Here is a 26073-nt window from a genome sequence, read left to right on the forward strand (position 1 = left end):
GGAAAAATAGTGCTTTGACATTATTCACCCACTGACTACAAAGAATGTAAGATAGTCCTAAACTCAGGAATTCCAACAGGAGTGAGAGTGAGAGAGAGCGGAGAGAGAGGTCAATTAGCAAAATACCTATCTGCTGTGCCATGATGGACAGAAGGCACCAGACTATGTAGACAGGGCTTTGAAAGAAACAAAGACATTTAGCAGCAGTTAAGAAAAATAGTAAATTAACCCATGGATGATGTCTGAGGTTAAAGAATCAAATTGTTGAGCTGTTAATTATTTTAGGAAGTCTTTTGTTAAGTGGTGAAGTATCAGGAGACTGGAAAACAAGGATTCCAGTTTGAAGGTTAAAAAGAAAGAGGGGAGAGGCTGAAAATTATAGAGCTGTAAGTCTAACATCTATATTAGGAAATAAATTTGAGATGATACTTATGGATGAGCTTAATAATACATTTGGAGAAGTACAATTTAATAGGAGTGAGTCAGCATGGATTTACCAAAGGCAATCATGTCAGAAAAAATTTCGTTCCTTTTTAAGTTGAAGTAATAATTGGTTTATGTAAGGGAGAACCAATGAGAAACTGTCAGGATTTTCTGAGATTTTTGGACCTTTTCATAAAATGAATTATTGTACAAAATGTCATGACATGTGTCAGGGCACCCAACTAACAAAAGGGGATGAAAGTAATGGGGTTAAAAATAGAGGGCCAAAGAATTTGGGAAAAGACTGCATTCTACAAGGCTCTCTATATATCAGAACACTAATGTTTTTAATTAATGATGAAGAAAACCTTTTATATTACAAAATTTGAATATATCACTAAATGAGAGGGAATGGTTAAGATACAAAAGGCTATAGCTGTTTTATCTTAACCGTGATAGATTAAGCAAATGGGCTCAGAGGTGGAATATGAAACTTAATCTGCCTAAGTATAAAGTGATGCACTTGGATAGAATTAAGGAATCAGTTAAATATAGTTTAAATGGTACTGAACTGGTAACCATTAGAAAGAAAAAGGATTTGGAATTTGGATAAGAGTCAAACTTTCACATTCTTATTCTTATAACTGGGTGAGAGAAATGCTATGGAATGAAGTTAAATAATACATGTCATAAAGAATTTAAAAAATGACTATCTTATAGGAGAATAAAAAATTCTAATCTGTGAAGAGGGTTTGATAGATTCATGTGCTATCATCCTGCACAGGCAATAATCTAATGTATATTGTAAAGGATTAAGTATTGATATATATAAGAACTAATGAAAATCATATCAATACAAATATGATAAAAAACATGACAGTAGAAAAATTAAGGAAATTAGGAAAAATACCATCCCATCACTTAATGCTTAATTTCCCCTAATAAGAGAACACTATTTGATTATTACCTTTGGAAAAGGCAGAAACATTTACTACATTTAAAGTCCCAGCTTCTCAGATGAGAATACGGAACAACTAAGCCAACCTCCTAGTCTCCACGCAGCGCTCATCCTGCGGGAAAGTGGCCACTTCACGCCTGGGCCCTCCGGGCGCATCTGTGCAGGTGCAGGGAGCATAGCTTCAATTTGAGCCGTGGAGGCACAACGTGGAGTCTGTCTCTTGGAGTTCGTGAGAAAAAACATCTTCTTTGTAGTCACAAGCAGCAGAGCCCTGGCACACCCCCTCCACTCTCTCCTTGGCCCTCTCCATCTCAATCTTCAGGTTATTTTTAAAGTATTCTGAGATATTACCACCCAAGTCCAATTGAAGGTCACCTGTACTGCAAACATAAAGTGTGTGTAATTCTTTCTCAAGGTGTAGTGAATGAACACCAAGCTTATTCACGGATAAGAGAGATGGGAGAAATACAACTGCTAAAACTATGAAGCTCAAATAAAGATCACTTTTGAGATGAAACAGATTTCACGTAATAGAGAACAAGTGTAATGTAAAATGACAGAAAAGACTCTGGCCACTTGCAATCTGACATCAGTTTTGCAGGACTAATGTGATTGCATAATCTCATCATATTAGATCTAGAGTGGACCTAAATGAACCTCTTTGGAAGTTTAGGGGTCAAGAGAATCCTGTTCTTTTAAAAAGAGAAGTACTGGGCTTCCCTGGTGGCGCAGTGGTTGAGAGTCCGCCTGCCGATGCAGGGGATACGGGTTCGTGCCCCGGTCCGGGAAGATCCCACATGCCGCGGAGCGGCTGGGCCCGTGAGCCATGGCTGCTGAGCCTGCACCGGACAAAAAAAAAAAAAAAAAAGAGAAGTACCTACAGAAAAGGGTACAACTCAGAGAAGAGCTTGAGGAATTTTCCCCAACTGAACACAACCGCGTCCCAACATCAGGGATAAGAAGGAGAACCAGCACCGCCTCTCCTCATCCCAGGGACTGGTCTCTACACCACAGATTAGTCTTGGCTGCTTTTATATTTAATAAAGAATGAAATAATACAGAATATACTCCTTCTTGTTTGGCTTAACTTCATCCAATGATATGATCGTGAGACTTATTCATATTGTCGCTTTACCTGTAGTTCAATCATTCTCATTGCTGTAGAGTATTCCATTAGGTAAATATGCAACCGTTCTCCTTGATGGACATTCGAGTAGTTTGGGGTTTTGACTATGATGAGTACATCAATTATCAAGTATAAATAATAAAGTAAAGGACTATTTCAAGTAAAAGATTAAAGTTGTCACTGCAGATAAAAGAAACAAAATGCAGCTATATGCTGTTTATAAGGCAGCTGGTATAGCTATACAATATAAAACATAGAATGATGGCAAGAAGTATTACTACAGATAAAAAGGAACATTTCATAATTATAAGAGAATTAAATATTTTTTCTTTATCTTAGGTGTGTATATGTATAAAACAAACCTAAAGTTCCAAGTATCCAGTGATTTATCTTTAAAACATGTAAAGCCAAAATTAACAGAAAAACAGACAAATCCATAATCATAGTGGGCAACTTTAATATACCTCTCTTACCACAGTGATAGAGTTAGCATAAAAAAATCAGTAAGAGTACAGACAGTCTGATCAATACAGTAAAGAAATGAGGTAAGTGACATATAGGAAACACAGAATACAGCACCAAACAACACTGATATTTCTAGTACGTCTCAAACATTTACCAAAACTCACCATATGCTGGGCATAAAGAAAGCATAAAGAGATTCTGAAGGATTAAAATAATTCAGACTATGTTCTGTAAGCACAGTAGATGTAAGCTAGAAATCAATTTACATTACTATTTCAGTAGTTAACAAAAAGATAATTAGAAAATCCCCAAATGCCTGGAAATCAAATACTGCATTTCTAAATAATCCACTTTTATTTAAAAAAAAATAAATGACCACTTGTATCTTGTTTTCCAACAAAAGCTACAACCAAAATTAAAGCTCACATATAGCCTTTAATTCTCAGGAGTATGAAACGGAAAATGGTATCAAAGTCATTCTTCTAGTTCCCAACAACAATTGAGAAAGAAGACAATGGATCATCAACGGAAGCCAACAGAGAAGAACACTGGGCAACGATGGGTGCCAAGTATTATCACGTCAAACAGTTTACATATTGTACCATCTTGGTTAGATCATATGAAAACTGTGCTGTAGGCATCACTATCCCCAGCTTACAGAGGGGAAGACTGAGACCCACAGAGTTAAAACAGGGTTTCCAAAGTCATTCAACAGGGAAATGAGAGCTGAAGTTAAAACCCAGCCTGCCCTGAAGGCCATGCACACAGAAACACGGGATGCTACAGTGAGGAGGGACCTCAGAGATGGCACGGACTTCACTGCAGGGCCCCCAGGGGAAGCACAACTGCAGGAAAACCACTTTCTCAGAACTGTTTTCCAACGACAAAAAAAATTAAATACCTTATTTTAACATAGACATTTCCAAATATCATCTTAACTAAAATTTAAAATACCCCAAATGACATTATTTACAATCTTTTCTGTTGCTGTTGTTTCACATTTTCCTCCTCATGAGACCATTAGATGTTCGATCTACATGGGAGAGCCAAGTCAGATCCAGAGTGAATCTGTTTATTTGTTCTGGGGTAGTTTAAAAGAACTGCTTCATATGCTTCACTGAATTTTTGGTTACAGATTTCTCAACACATGAATAGTGTTGACAGCAGAGAAGGCTGCTGATAAGTCACCGTCAGGTCTGGGCCATAAACCACTCTGAAGATTTCAGGCCACCTCCTGACCCTGCACAGTACCGTGCATCAGGGATTCACCCACTGTGCTGCCTAATTCCTCTACCGGAAGCACGGAAGGAAGAGCGGCAAGCGCCCGCTTTGACACCTCACTTCACGTGGAGGAGGGCGCGTTCCACACACCCATGAAGGTATTACAGTTGACTCAGAATTACAAGGTGAAAGAGTCAATCTAAGGACTTTGCCGTTTTAAAGTTTTCTCTTAACTGAGCTAAGTTTATCAAAGCAAATATATTACTGAGGAGCAATCTTGCCTTGCACGGGGGGAATAAACAAGTGACACCCCACATGCACCACATGGATTTCGTTTGTCAAAATACTGAGGAATGCTACTGTGATTTATATAGAAAAAGGTTCCAAAAGAATCATAAAAATACAAACAGAAAACTAGGATCCTATGCACAAGAGCATCACACACATACACAAGGAAACGAGGATAATTTTTCTAAAAAAGATTTTATACAAATGATATCTCAAAACAGAACTCTCAGCATCACTAGAGCAGCAATGGCGTAAGCAAAGTCTGTCCTTTCTGTGCAGAACAACAAAAGGAATGTGTTTCTTTGGTCTGCAATTAGCTTCCTCTCCCTTTCCTTGCTGTTTACTTCATTTAAGAGCTAGAGACACCTTATTTTAGGAAAATAACCTACTTTTAATGTCTGATTGGTGCAATGGAAGAGAGAGACAGAATGCGTCAATATTACATCTTGAGAAGCTGAAATAGTGAAACTACCTTGAAAATGGTACTTTGCTGACAACCTACCATCAGTTTAGATCATTTTGCTTGGCCATTTCTTAAAGCACCAGCTTTTAGGCGATATTTCTGACATCTGCATTGTCATGCACTCATATTAATAAAGAATCCGTAGGTACTCATGGCCAGAAGATACTTCAATTTGACTTTATCTGTTTTTGTGAACTAAAGCTGATAAACTGTCTAGTTCAAAACCTTTTCAGTAACAACCTCACCAAAATACAAAGAATATTGACCCCCGTTTTTCTTTTTCAAAAACAGACGTGGGTACAACAGAGATTACTAAGTCAGATGTTTTACCATGACTTTAAAGAGTCAATCTGATGAGTATAAACAGAAATTTGAGAACACAACAGCAGAAAACAAATAATAACCTTACATTCAGTGTCAAATGGATTAGGACTATTATTCTACCTCAAATTACTCAACAAGTCCTGTTTCTTTCACTGTAGACATTACATTACCAATGTCATTTACATATTTTGCAAAGGCAGCCTTGCGTCTGGGGTGGGATTTCACACAACTTTCAAACACTAGTGTCACTTCGCCAGCATCAGTACCAACACCCACAGTCCTTTGCACTGATCATTCTCGGCACGAGAGTACTGTGCTAAGAGCTTCACAGACAAGATCTTTTTAAATTCTCACAATAACCCTTTAAATAGATCCCACCACATCGATTTTCGTACGAGAAATCTAAGGTGATGAGATGAGCCTGCTGTAACCCACACAGCCAGGATGGGGAGGACAGTTTAAATACAGCTCCAATTGCTCCCAAAGCACCTGCTTTAAACATCCCCTGGATCCCCTGGCATTATTTAAATAAAGTCCTGTTTGGGCTACAGTTGGAACTGCCGGCAAATGTCCTGCAGGGGACTACCTCTTCCGACGGGTCCCATACTCACCATCCATCACCTGGCTACTCTGCACGGAAGAACTCTGCACTCAAGGCCCCCTTGTTCACTAAACAAAAGGCTGGGCTCCAGGGGTCAATGTGCTTAACCCTGCAGTTGGTGCTGCATATCTGATCCCCCCACATCATCTGACAGCCAGTCCAACAAGGCCAGAGTGATCTCAGCAGCCTCTGCCATCACCAACGTTCCCTGAAACCCGTATCACGGGCCCTCCTAGTTTTGGGGACACGTGTGGCACTCTGTTACCCCATCCAGGTTCTCCTGCTCTCCTCAGTCACATTCTTCCCCTTTCCAGGTATCTAATGGAAAACCGTGGTACAAGGGATAGGGCAGGCATAACATTTTAAATCACAAACATTTTTTGAAAAAAAATTAAAAACCTTATCAATTAGCCAAAATACGAAGCTCAAACAACTACTACTGTCTCAGCTCAACCGCGTTTTGAGTATTTGCCATTAATAACTCTGCTGTCCTGCGATGATTATTTCGTCATATTTGCTCTTGATGAAATATAATTGAAAAGACCTGTTTTTATAGTTGAGGGGGATAAGACCAAGTGTTCTTTTTTATAAGTCTTGAAGCAGATACTATCACACATGCTACCACATTTAAATAAAGGCTGGTACTGCACAAACAGCCTAGTAACTATCGTGATGAGTGAGCATTTTACATAATAGTTTTCGTTTCTTACCTGCGTGCAGGTAGGCCAGGTCAGGGTTTTCGATGTCAGGATGCTGCTCTTTCAAGTGGTTTCGAAACTCCACAGGGACGTTGGTTCCATAGTCACACTTGGGGCAGTTGTACATCTTGACCCCTTCATGTTTGCCCGTGTGTAGAATGTGTTTGCGGATATTTTCAGCACAGTTTGACCTACCAAGGAAGAAAGAAAAGTAAACGGAATTAAGGTCAAATCAATAACATGAGACCACAGATCGTGATGGCAGCGACCACTCGTGCAGACCTCACAGGTGTCAGGTGCTATGTGTGCTATAAGTGTTGTGCTCTGTAAGAGTTAACATGAATCATAGGAGGCTGGGAGCTTTTATAGCCTTGGTGCTAATTTCTAGGTTGGCTTTTACCTGAGCAATTCATTTCTGTGCAGAACTGGAAACACAAAGTCCCAAGTTCTATCATTTTAATATCAAATTATTCTGGTACCACTTGAGAGCAGTGAAGGAGCTTCCTTAATCCCGAGAACACACCTTGCACCACGGAGTACTGATACAAAGGCAAGCCCTGTCACCTCCACTGAAATTGGAGCATTAAGGAAAAAAAGATGCCTTGACTTTTAGACCTGTCAAGTGAGCTGCTTCTAAGTAAGGCTCTAAGATAGTCTGACGATAGAAAAGTAGCTGGAAACCTCAGCCCACAGTTGGGCAATGTGCGAATTTCCAGTGAGGTTCCTGTACTGGTGTAGGTTTTGAAGAGGGATGGACTAATAAATACAATTGAGGGTCTGTATATTTCCCACCAAATTGTCCCTGAAAATAGGCTCCTCTCCCACTGCTTTCCTGCAGATGCAGAAATGCAAGGCCTGAAATGACCAGAACCCTGGGCACAGGGAACTGCTCATGAGGCAAACTGTTCACCGCCTGCTCCCAGCCCTCTCAGCACAGGCACTGCAACTGTGCCCCCAGACCGCGTCCAATTAACAGCAGTTAAACGGAGCGGGCATACAATCATTAAGAGTGGGTGACTGAATATGTCTTCAGTTGGACATTGATTTCTAAAGAGAGTCCCATGTTCATAGATTGGAAGACTTAATATTATTAAGATGGCAATACTCCCCAAATTGATGTACAGATTCAGTGCAACCCTATCAAAATCTCAGCTGGATTTCTTATAGAAATTGAAATGCTGATTCTAAAATTCACAAGGAAACGCATGGAACCTAGAAGACTCAATACAGTCTCACAAAGAACTAAGTTGAGGACTCACACTTTCTGATTTCAAAACTTACGAAGCAACAGTGATCAAGACAGTTCCATGGGAAGTTAGATGCCTCAGCGCAAGGCTGCAGGCTCCTTGTGGGGAGCAGGGATTCATGCCGGACTTGCTGGGCCCATGAGCGCAAGCATTGGGTTTATGGAGAAGGCATTCTGAATTATGAGGACATTTCAAATGAAATTTTGAAATATGACACACTGAAAATTTTGAGGCAGCTTTATATATATGTACATATATACGTGTATAAATATATAAAGCGTGGGCTGGGCAATTAGCAAAAGGACCAGAGATGCGACCTAATTTTACGGCTTCCTAAAAAATATGTAATAAAGGAAATATTTTATTCAGTTCAAAAGCAATGCATTTTAAAATAATAAATTAATAAAATAAACCACAAGTGCTTCTAGAACGCCATAAGACTATGTCAGTACTACACACTCACTGCCTATTAACACAAAAGCATGTTAAATTTTATGTTATTTAACCTAATAAGAAGGAAGCTTAAAAAGAATCCTAATGAATATTTTTTCCTCTTTTGATGCATATTATTTCAGTTATTAAAAAATAATGCACCGCTGAAGCTGAAGAAACATACTTTCACATATTTCAAACATCAAACAGTCTAGCGATAGACAGATATAGTAAAGCCGCCTCCAGCACGGGCCGGATCACCCCCACCTCCACCAGGGACCCGGGATCCCTAACTTCTTATCAATCTTTTGGGAGAATTAAGAATGATTTTTCCAATCCACAAACACACTGTATCTTCTTTTCTCCCCTATTCTTGTATGTAAATCTGTTGGCATAACACGTGTCAGCAGCACCTTCTTCCACCTAACAACAAGGCGCGGGGATGTTGTTTTCACTTGACTATGTTAGAGCAGAGTGTCCTTCCTGATGCCTCCCTCTACCCTCCCCTACTCCCTCCCTCTGCTCCGCCTCCTTTCCTTCCTTTGTTAATAGCCAGGCAGTATTTCACGGTAAGGACAGAGAGTGTTATATTTAACTGACCCTCTACTGATGAGCATTTAGGTTGTTTCCAATCATTTGCTAGTATAAACAAGGTTGCAATGAATCATCTTGTGAAACACTTTCCATTTCTCAGGATGCCAAGAAAATCTCAGGATGCCAAGTGGAATTGCTTCCAATGGCAATGGGCATATGTTTTTGTAATTTTGATAAATGCTGCCCAACTGCCATCCAGAGGAGTTGTAGCAATTTACACGTCCACCAACAACGTTTGAGAGAGTCTGTTTCTGCACATTCGTGCCACTGTAGTGTGTTGTGTTACCAAACTTTCACATTTTTGCCAACTTGGTGGGTGAAAAATGGTAGCTCACTGGGGTTTCAATTTTTAACCTTTAAAAGTTTTAATATGCATTTCTTTTGTAACGAATAAAGTTTCTTTGAATACTGAAATGTCATATATATTTTCTTTTCTCTGTACTGCTTTTCCATATTTTTGATCAGTTTTTTTCCTAAGGGTTGTTAGTCATTCTCTTATACATAAAGGAGGTAGATACTTTATGACAAAAGTAACAAATATTTCTTCCTTAGTTTCCTTTAGACTTTGCTTACAGCATCTTCTGAAAAGCAGAAGTGTTTTATTTTGTTCATCTTTTGTCCTATGGCTTCCTTACTTGGAGGTCATAAAAGGATTGTCCCGAATTTGGTTCTAGTACTTGAATAGTTTCATTATGTTCCACTGAATATTAGATCCCTTACAAAATTCTCCTAGAGTGTGGTGTGAACTGTGGATCCAGACTGCTAGCCAGAGCTGTCAAGACAACATCTTAATAGTCTACCTTTCCCCCACCACTGACTTGAAATGCTACCTTCATCAATATTTTATTTATTTGAAGCTAATTCTGGATTTTCTATCACAGTCTGCTGGTCTGTCTCTGCCTGAGCCCATCTGTTACAACGAACCAAGCTGCACAAGGCTCACATCTGGTAGAACTCATCCTTCTGCACTGCTCCTTTCCTCCCAGGTCACAACTTCCCACCCAAGCCATCAGATCGTCAATCACAAGACTGTGCTGGTGAGCTGGTGTGGCAAACATCATGCGTTAACTATGGATCCAGAGAGAATAAAGTAGTATCACTAAGACACAATCAGGTAATTTCTATGTATTTATTAACATGTACTGGTAGTACTGTCTTACCGATAAAGAAAAGGAAATGCAGAGAGAGTGGGCACAGATGTCATGCGCTAACGTGCACACACATCCCAATGAACATTCCTTTCCTAGTTCCCCAAGGGAAGCTATGTATCTGCCTCACCACTCCCAAACTCCTGTGTGAAATTAAAGACTGCCTTGGTCTACTGCTAATAATCTGACAGGTTGTGTATGTAAATGGACATTAAAATCTTCTGAAAGTTCTACTTAAAGAACTGTGTTAGTTTTCTTTAACATTCTCCCTTCCACACTTGCTGACCATGGAGTACTTTGTTGTTGTTGTTATTTTATGGGAATAATATATGTATCTCATAAGGCTGTCATGAGGGTTAAGGTAAATGATACTAAACAAGTTCAGAAAATACAGGAGGTACTCAGTTCGCTTTTGATTACTGTTGCTAGTCTTTCTATTAAATGCAGTACAGTTCAACTATCTGGATCATCATTAGCAATTTTCTCACTGTATACGAAAGGCAATTTCAATTCGTTTGAAAAATAGATTCCCCAAACAGTTATATAGTGCATGCATGCATATATTTTTAGAAATGTGATTTCCTTCTCTGCATGTTCAGAATATACTTTTTGAACCAATACCCTTGAAAAGAATTACTCTGTAGTTAAGTATGCATTGGAACAAGTGTATTATAGTACATATTTATCTAAAAACTCAGTTGAAAGAGGCTTCTACTGTATCTTTAAAAGAGTAATCCAGGGCTTCCCTGGTGGCGCAGTGGTTGAGAGTCCACCTGCCGATGCAGGGGACACGGGTTCGTGCCCCGGTCCGGGAAAATCCCACATGTCGTGGAGCGGCTAGGCCCGTGAGCCATGGCCGCTGAGCCTGTGCGTCCGGAGCCTGTGCTCTGCAACGGGAGAGGCCACAGCAGTGAGAGGCCCACTTACCGCAAAAAAAAAAAAAAAAAAAAGAGTAATCCAAAACGAATAAAGAATAATCCAAAGGAAGTCTTTTTGTAAACTAAATTTAAGAAGTTTTCACATTTTTTTAACCAGTAGTATTTAATTATAAATTCACCAAGCAAAAACCGAGTCTAAGAAAGCCTGGGAAATCTCCAAGGGAGAAGAAAATAAAGCTGCGAGTCACTGCAGGTGGCAGGCAGTAACCAATACAGCAGCGCAGGGCTTCTTCCACAATTTACATAACACAGCCCAGGATACAGTCCTCTGCCACTTATGTTCTCACTAAAGGACCCATAAAGAAAGAGCCTGGTGGGCTTCCCTGGTGGCGCAGTGGTGGAGAGTCCACCTGCCGATGCAGGGGACACGGGTTCGTGCCCCGGTCCGGGAGGATCCCACATGCCGCGGAGCGGCTGGGCCCGTGAGCCATGGCCGCTGAGCCTGTGCGTCCGGAGCCTGTGCTCCTCAACGGGAGAGGCCACAACAGTGAGAGGCCCACGTACCGCAAAACAAAACAAAAAAAAAAAAAAGAAAGAGGCTGGTAATTTTAGATTACTAAACAGTTGTGCTGGTTAAATTTAACATTGGTTAGAGGGTACAAGAATAAAGAAGTTCATATTCCTCTGGTTAAAATGGAACATTTTATCAACGATGTTTAGCTAACAGATGAATGTCATTGGGAGTGTTGAACGCAATACATCACCAGGACAAAGAACACAAGGACCAATGTATACGGGGATAAAGATGTCATTTCAGATCAGTGAGGAAATGATGGGTCATACAACAAACGGTGTTCAGTCAATTGCCTATCACATGGGGAAGAAATAGTTAGACTCTTGTGGTCTTATATCATGCAAAAATAAATGCCATTTGGACTTTAAGATTAACCTAAGGACACTAAATTATAAACGTGCTAGAAGAAAATACAAGAAAACATTTTTATAATCTTGATTTGAAAGAGCTTTCCTGAATAAAATTCAGAACACAAATGCTATAAAAAGATGTAGCAAAAACACTTCATAAAACTTAAAACCGCTATATAGCATAATAGTCATAAATATAGTTAAAAGACAGGGCAAAGAAATGGACAAAATATATGAAACATATATAAAATGATTAATATACAGACTACAAAATGAGTACCTATGATTAATAAGAAAAAAGATAAAAATCTTAAAAACTGGATAAAAAACATAAGCAAGAAATTCCTAACTGGAGATCTACAAATGGTTATGTAAGCATTAAATGACTCTAGTAACCAAGGAAATACCAATGAAAGCCTAAGGTAACAGAAGGGCAAAATTTAAGAAGACTGGTAGCATTAATGAATGGTAAGGGAAATGAATGCCACTGGTAAGTGTCAGTTAGCAAAGGCTTTGGGAAGACGTTTGATGATAGCCTTCAAAAGTAAAATACACACATACTCTTGGACTTAGGAGTTCATTTCTAGAAGTTATCCATAAGGAGAATCATTAAACCATTATTTGTGGCTAAACACTAGGGGAGAATGTGAAACTAGATGTTTGCTTACAAAGGAAATGAGTTGTTAATTTACAATGATCCACACTACGGATTTCCATACTGCTGAGAGGTAAGGGTTACCATGCAAGCCTGCTTCTCAGAGTAGGAGCTGGTCTCCTACAGAGCTCCATGGAAGCCAGCTACATCCTGGTAGAACGCTGGGAGGGCACAGCCTGATCCCAGGAAAAGCAAGGGTACCCCCCAGCCGTGAGTGGTGCCGGAACAAGGCAAGCGACCTGGCAGGCCAGGCCACACGACTGCTCCCGCACAGCCCTGACCTCACGCCATCCAGGTGGGCTCCCCAAGCACTGCAGCTGACCAGTCCCATGGTGCCTTTCCCAGCCTGACGCCAGGCACCGCAACGTCCCCGAGTGTGGCTCCAGAGGACCACAGGTGTGACAGGTACGAGACAGGCTGAGAGGAGGAGCAACGATGACACGCCTGTCTCTGAATCTCCCTCAAATGCTACGGAGGAAGCCCTGGTGTGTGTGTGCAGCTCATCATTCATCCTTATCTGTTGGACAAAAGCCATTCAACAAAATAAGGTACACCTTATGTACTACCATGGAAAAACTTCCAAGACACACTGTTAAGTTAAAAAAAAAAAAGCAAGTCCCAGGTAAATACATATAAGCATCCTTTCAACTTTTGAAAACTATACAATATACTCATATAGATACACAAATGCATTAAATGGGTATTAGAAGAAAGCCTAGCAAACTATTGATGGTAATTATATTTATGGAAAGGTTTCCAAGGCAGAGGGAACTTCTACGTTTGCTCAGTATATTTTTGGATCACTTGGATTATTCATGAGAATATCTTTAAGTTTTACTCATGTAAAGCAAATATGATCAAAACATGCAGCTTAAAAACAACTGGATTAGACAGTATTATACAGAATGTAAATGTCATAAACAGTACAACAGTATAGCTGACATAAGTTGGTAATAGAAATGAAAATCAAGTGTGAAGATTCTCATGCTTACATAGACATAATTCAATTTGATGAATCAAGTAAAAGATTTAAGTAAGGTAAGTCAGGTTGTAAAGGTAATCACTTAGAAAACCAAAATGAATACAGTAAAAAAAAAATAGGGGAGAGAGGAGAGGTGTGGCGGTAAACCGGGTGCATGAGCTAACTTCCTGATCTATGCTGCCCGTAAACCAAGAAACAGAGAAGCAGCAAAGTGTTAGGTTATCTCTAGCAGGACAAAAATAGGAATGGTCACAAGCGGTTACGTCAGGAGAGTGGGCGTGAAGAGGACCTGGAATGGGGCAGGATAGTAAGACTCTGACTTTTCAAATGATAAAGTTCAAATAGTAAAAATAATATACAATAACAGTAAGTTTTATAGGCGTCTAAGTAAAATAGATACTTAAAAATAACAGTATAGTTCATTACTTACAAAATTATCCAAAGTTTCTTTTTTTGGATAATTTTGTAAGTAATGAAATACACCATTTCTATAAACTCTAAGGCAAAAAAGAATTTATAGAAATCAGAAGTAAGCACAAAACACAATCTTCTGAACATTTTCTGCAATATCAAATTTTAATTAGACAATTTCTGGATCACCCTGTTCTAAATTCTACGAATTTTCTTTTTCTTTTTTCCTAACTGGCGGCTAACCATTAAATAGGACAATTCCTATCAGGTCACTTCTCATTGTTTCCTGCTCTTCATAAAGCCCAATTCTTTGAAATCAATCGCTGTGACAATAAAAACTGATGTACATTAATTTTTCTCCCCATTTCTCAGCTACAGTTAACATTTGTTATGTGATATGAGGAGTTGTGCGTCATCTGATAACACAGAACAGTGTCTCACAGGAAGAAGGAGCCTGTGAGTTAGCACAGGAGTGGATGAAGGCGGTCGCCTGATTGACCGTGATCCATCCACTGCTCTCCAGTGGCTGGAAGGACCCAGGTTCTGGGCTCTGCCGCCATGTCGCTGTCAGGTATTCACAGCCCCGTCCCAAGTGCAGCTACCAATACCACGTGCTCATGGAGAAGCCGCCACACGGCAGCCACAGCGCTGGCCCATGTGACCCACGCGTGGGCTCTGCTCACCCGTACATCTGGGTGCTGGTCTAAAAGGGCAAGACCAGCCTTTCAAACCCACTGGGAGGTCTTTCAGAACAGAAGTAATTTAAGTCTAATTATCATTATGATTTCCATGGGAAGTCTATGATTACAAGAAAAGTCTATTTTCGTAGGTATTGATTTATTATTTTCAAAATGAATTTACTCAACAAATATTTATTTAGTGCCGACTATATTAAAAGAAACATAAAAATGAATCATTTTGGTTATATCCTCAAAGAGAACGCAATGTGATAGGAGAGGTGAGCCATGTACATCAACAACCATAACAAAAGGCCATGCTTCATAAAATGAAACTTAATTTTGAAATAGGGTTGAAAATTCCACCTGTCTACTTACAGGACTGCCACGCCCCCTTCAGTGACATCTTTAATTGAGAATGGCCTAAAATTATCTTGTTTCCATGCTATTCAAAATACTTGACTGACTTCAACTGACTTCAAATAACATTAACTGCACACTTACCTATGGATATGCCACTGCCTTTGACAGGATTTGCACACTGCTCTACCGCTCCTTCTACTCCCAAAAGTATGTAGAACTTCCCATCTGTTTTTCACCATTCATGTTCCCACATTTACATCCACTTACATTACTTCTCTGTTCATATCTCTGCTTGTTTTGGTTTCTACAACCAGTAAGAGCAATAAGGTGCTTTGAATTTAACAACCTGCTCCACCTTCCACTCTACTGGAGAACAATGAGATTCACAAAGAAGAAATAGCAGGAAGCGACAGTAAGCTCTGTCTCTGTTAGAAACCCAAATTGTTTCGTTAGCATTTAACGCTCCAAGAATAGTCCCACTCACACAGTTTGTGTGGTTGTAGAACAGGAGACTGATTTAAACACGTGGCCAGACGTGGCTTGTCCTCCATGGCATAAGCAGCGAGGAGGGCCACCCACCAGTGCAAGCCCTGCAGAACCTTGACTTCTCCTTGGTTCTTCTTTAGCCCAAAGAGAAAAGACACTTATAATTTCATTAACTGTTCACTTCTTAATATACTGAATATATATTCTCAGTCTAGAAGAAGGTAACTTGCTTTGAGAAAAGCGCAACCTAGTAGACTTTCATCTGCCATGAAGACAACAAGCTATAAGCTTATATAAGTAAGTTTAAGAAATTACCAGATGCCGTATCCTACATGCTTATGAGAAAATAAATGCCCATTCTCTCAGGTAAAAACGCGTAGCAGACATTAATGGTGGCCTATCCTTTAACAACACACAAACATCCCAGCATCCAAATTAGTCCAGCACGATGCCTACAGGGCTTCAGGGAAAAGGCCTCAGTGGCCAACATTTCACATACTTCAGTTACACAAAATTATATATACAATTTTGTGTGTAACTGAAATATATATATATATATATATATATATATATTTTTAATCACCAACTTGGAATTCTTTTTTTAAATACCATTGGAATCTTTTTTAAAAAAATATTCATTTATTTTCTTTATTGTTTTTGGCTGCGTCGGGTCTTCGCTGCAGCGCACAGGCTTCTCTCTAGTTGCGGCATGCAGGTTTTCTCTCTCTAGTTGTGGCACGCGGGCTCCGGGGCGCGTGGGCACACGGGCTTAGTTGTCCCACGGCATGTGGGAGACTAGTTTCCCGACCAGGGATCCAACCCGCGCCCCCTGCACTGGCAGGCAGGCTCTTTACCACTGGACCATCAGGGAGGTCCCTATATATTTTTCTTTACAGCAGGAATCCTGTGAGTCTTTAATATGCTGTTCATTATGCGTCTGAGGAAGGCAGTGCAATACAGAGAGTGTTTCTCAAACTGACTTGACCACAGAAACATTCTTCAAGGCTGAGCTAACAACACCGCTTGAAGTCTGTGACTGGCGAAATCAGAACACCACGTTAGCCGTACATGTTGCTCGTCCTCCCACGCGTTTTCTGCACGGCTGCAGTGAGTGCTGGTGGAGATCCTTTCCGCTGTTATCTTGCCACTCTTTTTATATTGGACCTTTGAAATAAACAGAGTCCCCACTCCAGCTTTTCATTTCTACAAACCTACGTCCTTACCGCACAGAGTGTTAAGTCTCTCCTTTTCTGTTAACTAGCTAATTTAGCAAAGTGAAATGATGTGAAACCAGGAAAGGCACGTGGACGAGAGGCCTTCCGAAGAAAAGGATCTTTAATAAAGTTGAGGCAAGTGCAACCTGCCCCTCCTGCTAAGTCCAAGCAGTCACTGGAATCGTAGTTGTAGGGGAGGCTAAGGAGGGCAGAGAGGCGCACAGAGACGCTCACCAGGGCCTCAACTACACGCAGGTGTGTGCTTACCGAGCTCTGGCTTGAAACAGTCAGCTACAAATAATACTGCTTTACAACTGAAGATATAAATATATGTAGTAGTTTACTGTAGCTTTACTAGTTGAGAGCTTTTCAAACTTAAGGTTATATAAGTAAAATTTTTACTGAACCAAAAATACATTTCACAACATTTCTGAGTCTGGGCCACACTTGATTTTACTTGGGACAATCTTATAATGTCAAAGAGACAAAAAAAAATTTAAAAGGCTGGATTTAAAATACCCACAGCTTCTGCACACATGAGTAAGAGCACAGTCCACTGGGGAGGTGTGCAGACCTGATCACAATAATTCACTACATGCCCACAGACTCCCTTGGTCTATTAGGGGCACGGGAGGGGCTGCGATAAAATTTTAAATACTTCTCAAGTGGCTGAAAGGAGAGTGCGTCCCTCACACCTGGTATACGGGAGGGGCCTGGCCAGCAAGCCACCAGGATTAGAGTGAGGAGGTGTGGCAAATAATAAGACGGAAAGTTATTTTCCGGCCACAGGAAACAGTGAACTTCCCTGTCTTTGAAAGTCTCTTGAAAGGCTCTTTCTCTGGCTCTACGTTTATTCCTTACAAAGCTCTCTGAGTTATGTGTATACTGAGAGTAGATTTAAAATGCATACTTTATTTTGTAAGATTGAGTCCTATCAAGGAGCGTTTAAACCTTTTATAACTGTAAAGTTTTGCGATCACTTTTGAAGAAACTTAAGAGAATTACTGATTACGAGGGGCCATCGAATTTATTTAATAATCTACGTCCATTTTTACAGAAATGCTCCAGGTAACCCATTTAACAATCATAACTGGTTCATTTCAGTCACTGCACACAGTGCTTCCCTTTGTCCCTTGTAAGTCTCTCAAACGTCTTATTTTAAAGGAGTATACAGTACTCCCGGAAGACATTTTCCCATTTCTATTCTCTTCGACTCCTGCGAGCCCTTGTTCTGTGTGATAAGGCAATCTCCTCCGGGATCGGGGCTGTGTAGTTTCGCACCACGAGTGACAAGGACTCGACTTGAATAACTGCTGTGCGCAGGTTGTAATTATGTCAGCTGGAGTGTTGAACAAGGGGACTGATTAATGTGCGCCCCGGCCCAGGCACAGTCCCTATCAAAACCTCTGCGCAGGCCAGCAGTGGGGACGGGTTAAAGCAGAAAGACAAAGCATGCTGTATCGTCCGTGATGGATGAATTGCTCCAACAGTCTTCAGGCAGATGTTCCAGGACAGTATAATATACAATTACTCTGCCTTATCACTTTCCCAGGGACAATAAAGCTTCCTCCTTCTATAGTTCATGTGAGTGAAGGCAAAATTCGTTTTACTTTTACAGCACCGACTCACTTATCATGGTGCCTTGATTGTGCTTTTACAGCTAAAGCAGACACAGCTTCCAGTTTTCAACTAAAAAAGAAAAAAGAATAAAACTGGAGCCTTGTTCTGAATCTCTTTTACATCAGAACCCACAACATTTTAGAAGATTGTTGTGTTAAAAATGGATGCAAGGAAGGTAATATGTGTGTGTGTGCGTGTGTAGTTAAAAACAAGTACACATAACAAGAGGTAGGATTTGGATTCTGTAATCATTACATTCATAACGTCATTTTCACAGGCCATCCAGAAATCATTAATTGGAAGGAACATGTAATTAATTTATATATATATATATACACACACACACGCTGATATCGTCCATATATTTCCCAGGCACATAGCTACTTGAGTCTGAGGGTACATTTCCAATGACACACTTATTCACTGCCATTCCTAGGTGGCGTCTTTGAGAGCCTTCTTCCTTAAGAAAGCTGTGTTAGCAGAGAGAGAAAGGAAGCTGCCCCAACTGTTTCAATAACACCTTGCAGCCAATGCTAAAATGAACCTACCTCAGGGGCGCTGTGGTGAGTATTTCTACTACCTTTATTTGTACTCATGGAAATGGTGCCAAAAATTTGTTACAAGGTGTACAGAACTATCTCAATTTGCAAAGGGAAATGTGCTTTTCATTTTTAAAGCTGAGAAACAAGCTAAAACCAAAATCTGAGAGGCAGCCATAACCGTCTTGTGGTAACCGTAATTTATAATGAAACAAAGCAGCAAAAATTCCAATAGAATCAAAGGAAATCCATACAAAATGATAGTGAATGCAAAAGAAAAGCATACATCAACCTGTGGGGCAATATATATGACTTATTTCCACTTTTTAGTGGTTTAGTACAACTGACACCAACACTCAGCAGTTATAATATACCTTAAGTCATGAAAACAAATCATGTACCCTACCTCACCCTAAGGAGTGATATATTTGCTTTCTCTTTTCATACTATACACACACTAACTCCAGTACCCACATGGTCCTTATTATTAACGTTTCTCTTGGTAGGACCATTCCAGTAGCGTTTATGTTTCTAGAAATATGGCAATTTGAAGAAGGCAGGGGTCAATCTAAAACAGTGAAACAGAAGTTTTAGTACAAATGGACATAAGAAGTATAATCAAAGCTGTGATTGGTCAAAGAGTTATACCATACCTATAATTATTTGGAAGAAGTCACGCAAATGAAAGGTAGGTAAAACAAACAGCAAGGGGTGTACATATATATATGGGGGTCAGGTGTCATCACGATAAACGTCTGTGAGTTTCCACTGGCTTATGATGTCACTAGAGGGGCCCATGAGATTTACTGGCCTTAGAAAAACCCTAAGACATTAGCAAAAATTGTTTAGAATAAGTCATAGAAAAGATGTCACACTTTAAAAGATTACATTTAAGATGAGTGTTTGTTAAATGATTGCCCTGAATTGTTTGCTAGTGCCAAGCAAATTCTTGAATTATGTATAACAGTTAAAGTAGTACAATATTTTGTGGAAGTAAATTCCTCATAGAAAGCAAATAAAATTCCAATGTTTGAATGTGTATGTAGGGAGGGCAGAACAGTCCCATTACACAGTCTCTATGTTCTTTGATTCAAAACTCTGAACACAACAAAGGTAAAAGTTGGTGCTACGCAGTATTCCCAAACTGTGGGAGGGTAAAGATCCAGAGGTTTGAAGCTGTAGCTCTCCATCTCGAGAGGTCCCAAGGTGGGAACAGGGAGGCATTGCTGATTCTTCAAAATCGTTATCAGCGGCCCTGATGCGTCACAAAACCCTCACCTGACATGCACCACCTGAGCCCTTAGGTAAAAGCACTGTTCAACTTCATTATTTCAGCTGGCTCTTTCACCTCCGCCTGTAAGCATTTTAGTAAAATTTTAAAAGCAATCTTAAGCAAACAGATGAAAACAAACACACAAATACAATGTGCATCCAGCTCTCTGCGCATGCAGCTATCCCAGCTCCCCAAGCGTTTGCAGGAAGCAGCCTTCAAGACACTCCTTTCAAGACCAGCTAGCAAGTATCCTCACCACGTCTTCACCTCTGACCCCTCGCGTGCTTTCTGCTCCTACCCCTGTGCTAGGACCGGGCTTCCCCAGAGAACCCATGCCGTCCGGCTGGCTGCGGCAGGTGCACTGCCCTGAGTGCTGCCTGCCTGCTGCCCGGAGGTCCCTTCCATATCAGGAGGCTACTTCTCAGTCTCTCTGACACTTCTCTTTGCCCCTCTGCTTTTTCGTTTTCCGCATTTTCCAAGGGAAATGCCAATCGCATCGATGCTTTCAAGTTCCACATACACCAGCACTGACCTACACATTTACTGTCACGTTTCCATGTGGATGTCCATGGGCACTTCAAAGTCAATGCATCCAACCCACACACATCGTCATTTTGCTAAAGGGATCTCTCCTCCAGGAGTGAGGACCTGGTAAATGGCACTGCCACTCACTCAGCAGCCCTAGCCTAGGCATGTAAAGGATGGCATGCATCTTTCTGTCACCCTGTCCCCAAATGCATCCATTTGGTCACCGTGTTCATTCATTCTACCTCCTAACAAGCACTGGAATCAGCCTCTCTCTCTATCCTTCATGGCTACTGTGTTAATTTATTTAGGATTAGTCACTTATTTCTGCCTGCACCTTTGCAATTGTCCTTTAAATGCTCTCCCAACACCTGCTGTGTCCCTCTCTGCCTCTTCATTTGTACTGCGTCAGTGATTACTGCAAAGCAAAATATGAATATGTCAGTTCCCTCCTTAAAATTCTCCACTGGCTACGCACTGCCTTTGGGGTAAAACTCAAACTCCCCGGCATGGACTAAATGGCCCACAGGACTTCTTGCCCGCCTTCACCACATAATCCCATATGTCCTACAATCCAGGCTGGCCGACATGAGAAGATAACTTAAAATCAAATGGAAAATATAATTTGGGAGTGGAAAGTGGGACAGAATCTTACTTTTAATTAAATTAAAGCTATCTGAGGTTTTTAGAACGAAACAAACTACTCAAATTTAAGTGTCAACCATGTTTTACCTCAAATAATTCAATCCAAGAGATTAACTGATTTAGTTAAGCATAAGCACTAAAAGTTTACCACATTTTCTCTGTATGGGAAAATTCTAATTTGTTTTATGACATTTCATTTTCATTTCATATTTCTTAAAAGTTGTAATTTAAAATGAATAAAAACCAAAACAATCAGGAAAGATATGACTGAGTTCAGTTAATCAACATGATTCAAAACTTAAATAGTGAGAGAACCCCAAACAGTGTCACAACTGATATAAAAGATACAAAATGAGAGAGTAGGGTTGTTTAGCAAGATGCAAACCAAAAGAATTAAGAGTAAGGAACTAAAGTTTAAGGGGTAAGAGGAAGGTTAATATTACGTTAAAATTCCCTGTAGGGAAAAGTATCACATTACATATTATGCATATTATGTTACTGAATAACAGATTCTGGTTTATTTCAAGTACAGCTCACTATGCAGGAAGGAAAGGCACAACACCATTTTCCAAAAAAGGAAAATATTCGGGAATACTTCTTGTTATAGAACTTCTCACAAGCACAGCACTTCTCATAAATAGGAAAAAGTCAACAAAGGGTTTGTGCTACATTCTCTTAATTAAGAAAATAAAGATGTGAAAGTGAGAAAAGATGTAATCTTGTTCTTACAAACATTCTTAACCTAAAGCCAAAACATACACAGGTGCTACCAGGAAGGCAGCATCTTATTCCACTGAAGGGGTCTGAGGTCTAGAAGGCACACTGATAGAGAAGCTGCCTCATACAGACCACTGGGTCCCCACTACCTAAACATTCCACGTTTTTCTCTCCTTCTCCTTCCTTCTTCCAGTTTTTTACAGGCCCCAGAGAGGCAATACTTCAGAACATACTGAAACAAAGGATCCAAAAACAAAATGAAATAACTAAGATCTTAGCATTCTCACTGAACTAATGACAGGTGGTCAAACTTTTATACACTTCAAAGGTATTATTATTTCTCTCAGCCCCACATCTGACCTTGTGAAACTCAACCATATAACCAGAAGGGTGTGCCTGATGCTCCACTAACTGTTGTTCTAGATAATCCTGGTGATTACAGGGTTTTCCTAGTAAGCTACACACTGTAAGAGCCTCTAACGCCGGGAGATACAGATAGTTACATAGTAAAGTGTTTTGTTGTGTGATAATAGCTCTAGTGTCTGAGGAATAACTTATGCAAGAGACTATTGCCCAAAATTTTTTTTCTATTTTTTTCATGTCTAAGGCCTTTCTTTCTACCACAATATATACAGATATATCTAACTACCACCCAAGGGACTATCCATAGTAATTCCTTGTAGAAAGACCATCCCCAAAGATAGTGCTGGTCTTTTTATAATGACTGGATTTGGGACTCAACAACAGCAGGTTAAATAAACATGTTTATCTAGATTCTACTTTAAGAGATAGCAAAGGGAATGTATGGTCACTTTGTGTTCAGAACGGCTCTTTTAATTAATCTGTGATCTCAATGACGATTTCAGCTACATCAACAAATAATTACTTATAGTCATAAACAAATTATCTTAGATTTTTCTCCCTTTTAAAGACATATGAACCAATTTATATTTTTTAATGCTATGGAATCGATTTGTTTTCAAGTCTACAGATTTTTTTTTTTTTTACTTAACCAACTTCTGTAAGATGAAAATTTACCAACAGTAACTAAAGGTCTGACATAAATACTGTGCTATATTAGCACATAGGCTTAAACAAAAATTTTTAGAAGTCTATGTGCTTGGGTGTCTCAGGGCAGAGAAGAAAAGTATGAGTAAAATATGCTACAAATAAGCATAACATTAGACATATATGTTATAGAAAATACAAAACTAAATCAAAACCACAATTAGAATTACTGAGATTTTTTTTTTTGAAATTCACTAATAAAATGATCAGAGAAAATTAGGAGATATTTGTTCAGAAAGAATTCAATTTCTGCTGAAACATAAACGTTAGGAATAAAAAATACACTTACATACAGTACAACTTTCATAATTAGGATAGAAAAACCTGAAAATACAATTATGTTTTTTTTAGGGAACCCCTCAAAAGATCCCATGGAAACTTACCAGAAACATCTACTCCACGTGAAAGATAGTACAGCTCCATAAAGTACCATCTTGACAGCTGCTAGGAGAATCTTCTTAAGCAATATTTATGCAGCCAATGACCAAACACAGTTCCACAAACCAGCCACGATACTGACATCTACCTGTGGCTCACTGAACTGTGTGAGGGTAGCAAGCAGGAAGGGGCCATCTACCAGGACAAGTACTACAAACATAGTACAACAGACACATCTGCCTCCCAGAAGGAACTGACCACAAAGGGAGGAAAGCCTTGGAATCATCATTATCCCAAGAAAAGTTTGCAAAGTAACTGGGCTTCGAGACTTTCAAACTAACCTTTCAGCCTAGGACATCTGCTTTTTATTCCATTAACTGGATTAGCAGTTAAAATAGAGTAGAATATAAACACATAACAAACAGACTTGATATTAATGAAATAATATTGACTGGTATGTTTTATTTATTTATTTTTGGGTGAGAATATTTAAGTTCTACTCTCCTAGCTAATTTCCAGTATTCAAAACAGTTCATCAATGATAGTCACCATGTAGTACATTAGCTCTTCAGACCTTACTCATAACTGAAAGTTTGTATCCTTTTACCAACCTCTCCCTGTTTCCCCCACTCCCTGGCAACTACTCTTCTGCTCTCTGTTTCTATGAGTTTAACCGTTTTGTTGTTGTTGTTGTTGTTGCTTTCGTTTTTTTTTAAGATTCCACACATAAGTGATATCATGCAATATTAGGCTTTCTCTGTCTGGCTTACTTCACTGACAAAATGTTTTGAATTTAAATTTCGTTCTGATATAACTAGGCTTGTGGCATCAATCAAATTGCTTCAAATATAAATTAATATTAGACATTTTCATTTGATTATTTTTATGCAGTGTCATTACTCTTCAGGAACTTCAAAATCACCCAAAATAAATGAATGCTACCTTTGATTCTTCAGAAAAAGAAATGTGTGCTGCTCATTTCCTTATGTATAATTTCACTTCTCTCTCAGTATATATGATGTTCTGATACAAAGACAAAATCTGGTTTTTCTCCTTGTTATTATTCAGGGCGAACCCAAGTTTGATCCATCTATTGCTTCTCCTGCTACAACCTGTGAACCTGCACAGGAAGCCAAAGGAAAACAGGAACCCTCAGGGGAGATCATCCACAGGGAGGAAATTATCCCCTGCAGAGTCAGTTCCCAAGTCAGGATGCTGCTGAAACAATGGAAGACAGAACAATGATCCCATCGTATACTGAGGCCTTAGTGTCTTATTATTATTATTACATAAAATGTTTATACAGCAAAATTATGTAAAAAGGCATACTATTATCTAAGACCTGAAAAAGTTTTCGTAACTGAGACACTTTATAGAAATATGTATTTGAGAAATTAATACAAACTTTAAAGGGAAATATTTATTATAATTTTTTTTATCATTACATCTTAAAACTATCCTAAAAATGCTTCCAGCATCATGTAAAGTTAAGACAGAATTCAATTAAATTAAAAGTATTGGAAGATGGCGGAAGAGTAAGACGCGGAGATCACCCTCCTCTCCACAGATACACCAGAAGTACATCTACGCGTGGAACAACTCCTACGGAGCACCTACTGAACGCTGGCAGAAGACCTCAGACCTCCCAAAAGGCAAGGAACCCCCCACGTACCTGGTTAGGGCAAAAGAAAAAACTAAACAGAGACAAAAGGATAGGGACGGGTCCTGCACCAGCGGGAGAGAGCTGTGAAGGAGGAAAAGTGTCCACACACTAGGAAGCCCCTTCGCGGGTGGAGACTTCGGGAGGCGGAGTGGGGGAGCTTGGGAGCCGCGGAGGAGAACACAGCAACAGGAGTGCGGAGGGCAAAGCGGAAAGATTCCAGCGCAGAGGATCGGGCCGACCGGCACTCACCAGCCGAGAGGCTTGTCTGCTCGCCCGCCGGGGCGGGCGGGACTGGGAGCTGAGGCTCCGGCTTTTGTCGGAGCGCCGGGAGAGGACTGAGGTTGGCGGCGTGAACACAGCCTGCAGGGCGTTGGTGCGCCGCGGCTGGCCGGGAGAGAGTCCGGGGAGGGGTCTGGACCTGCCGAAGAGGCAAGAGACTTTTACGTCCCTCTTTGTTTCCTGGTGCACGAGGAGAGGGGATTAAGAGCGCTGCTTGAGAGGGCTCCAGGGACGGGCGCGAGCCGCGGCTAAGATTGCGGAGCCCAGAGACGGACATGGGACGCTGAGGCCGCTGCTGCCCCCGTCAAGAGGCCTGTGTGCGAGCACAGGTCACTAGCCACACGCCCTTCCGGGGAGCCTGTGCAGCCCGCCACTGCCAGGGTCCCGGGATCCAGGGACGGCTCCCCCGGGAGAGCGCACGGCGCCCTCAGGCTGCAGCGTCACGCCGGCCTCTGCCGCTGCAGGCCCGCCCCGCACTCCGTGACCCTCCCTACCCCCCGGCCTGGGTGAGCCAGAGCCTCCGAATCAGCGGCTCCTTTAACCCCGTCCTGTCTGAGCAAAGAACAGACGCCCTCCGGCGACCTACACGCACAGGCGGGGCCAAATCCAAAGCTGAGCCCCTGGGAACTGTCAGAACAAAGAAGAGAAAGGGAAATCTCTCCCAGCAGCCTCAGAAGCAGCGGATTAAAGCTCCACAATCAACTTGATATACCCTGCATCTGTGGAATACCTGAATAGACAACGAATCATCCCAAATTAAGGAGCCCTGTGGATGAAAGGCTCTTGGT

The 26073-nt window shown here is 40.6% G+C and overlaps 1 protein-coding gene across 2 annotated transcripts in view; it reads right to left on the minus strand.

Annotated features, from left to right (window-relative positions):
* Positions 1–26073, minus strand: part of ZNF407 (zinc finger protein 407) — a 425669-nt gene that overhangs the window by 136847 nt on the left and 262749 nt on the right. For both annotated transcript variants that reach the window (XM_060122030.1, XM_060122031.1), the window contains exon 8: positions 6580–6758. In XM_060122030.1, the coding sequence (XP_059978013.1) occupies positions 6580–6758 (179 nt within the window). The remainder of the gene's footprint in view (positions 1–6579; positions 6759–26073) is intronic.

Source organism: Lagenorhynchus albirostris, chromosome 14, assembly GCF_949774975.1.
Source record: "Lagenorhynchus albirostris chromosome 14, mLagAlb1.1, whole genome shotgun sequence".
Taxonomy (NCBI): domain Eukaryota; kingdom Metazoa; phylum Chordata; class Mammalia; order Artiodactyla; family Delphinidae; genus Lagenorhynchus; species Lagenorhynchus albirostris.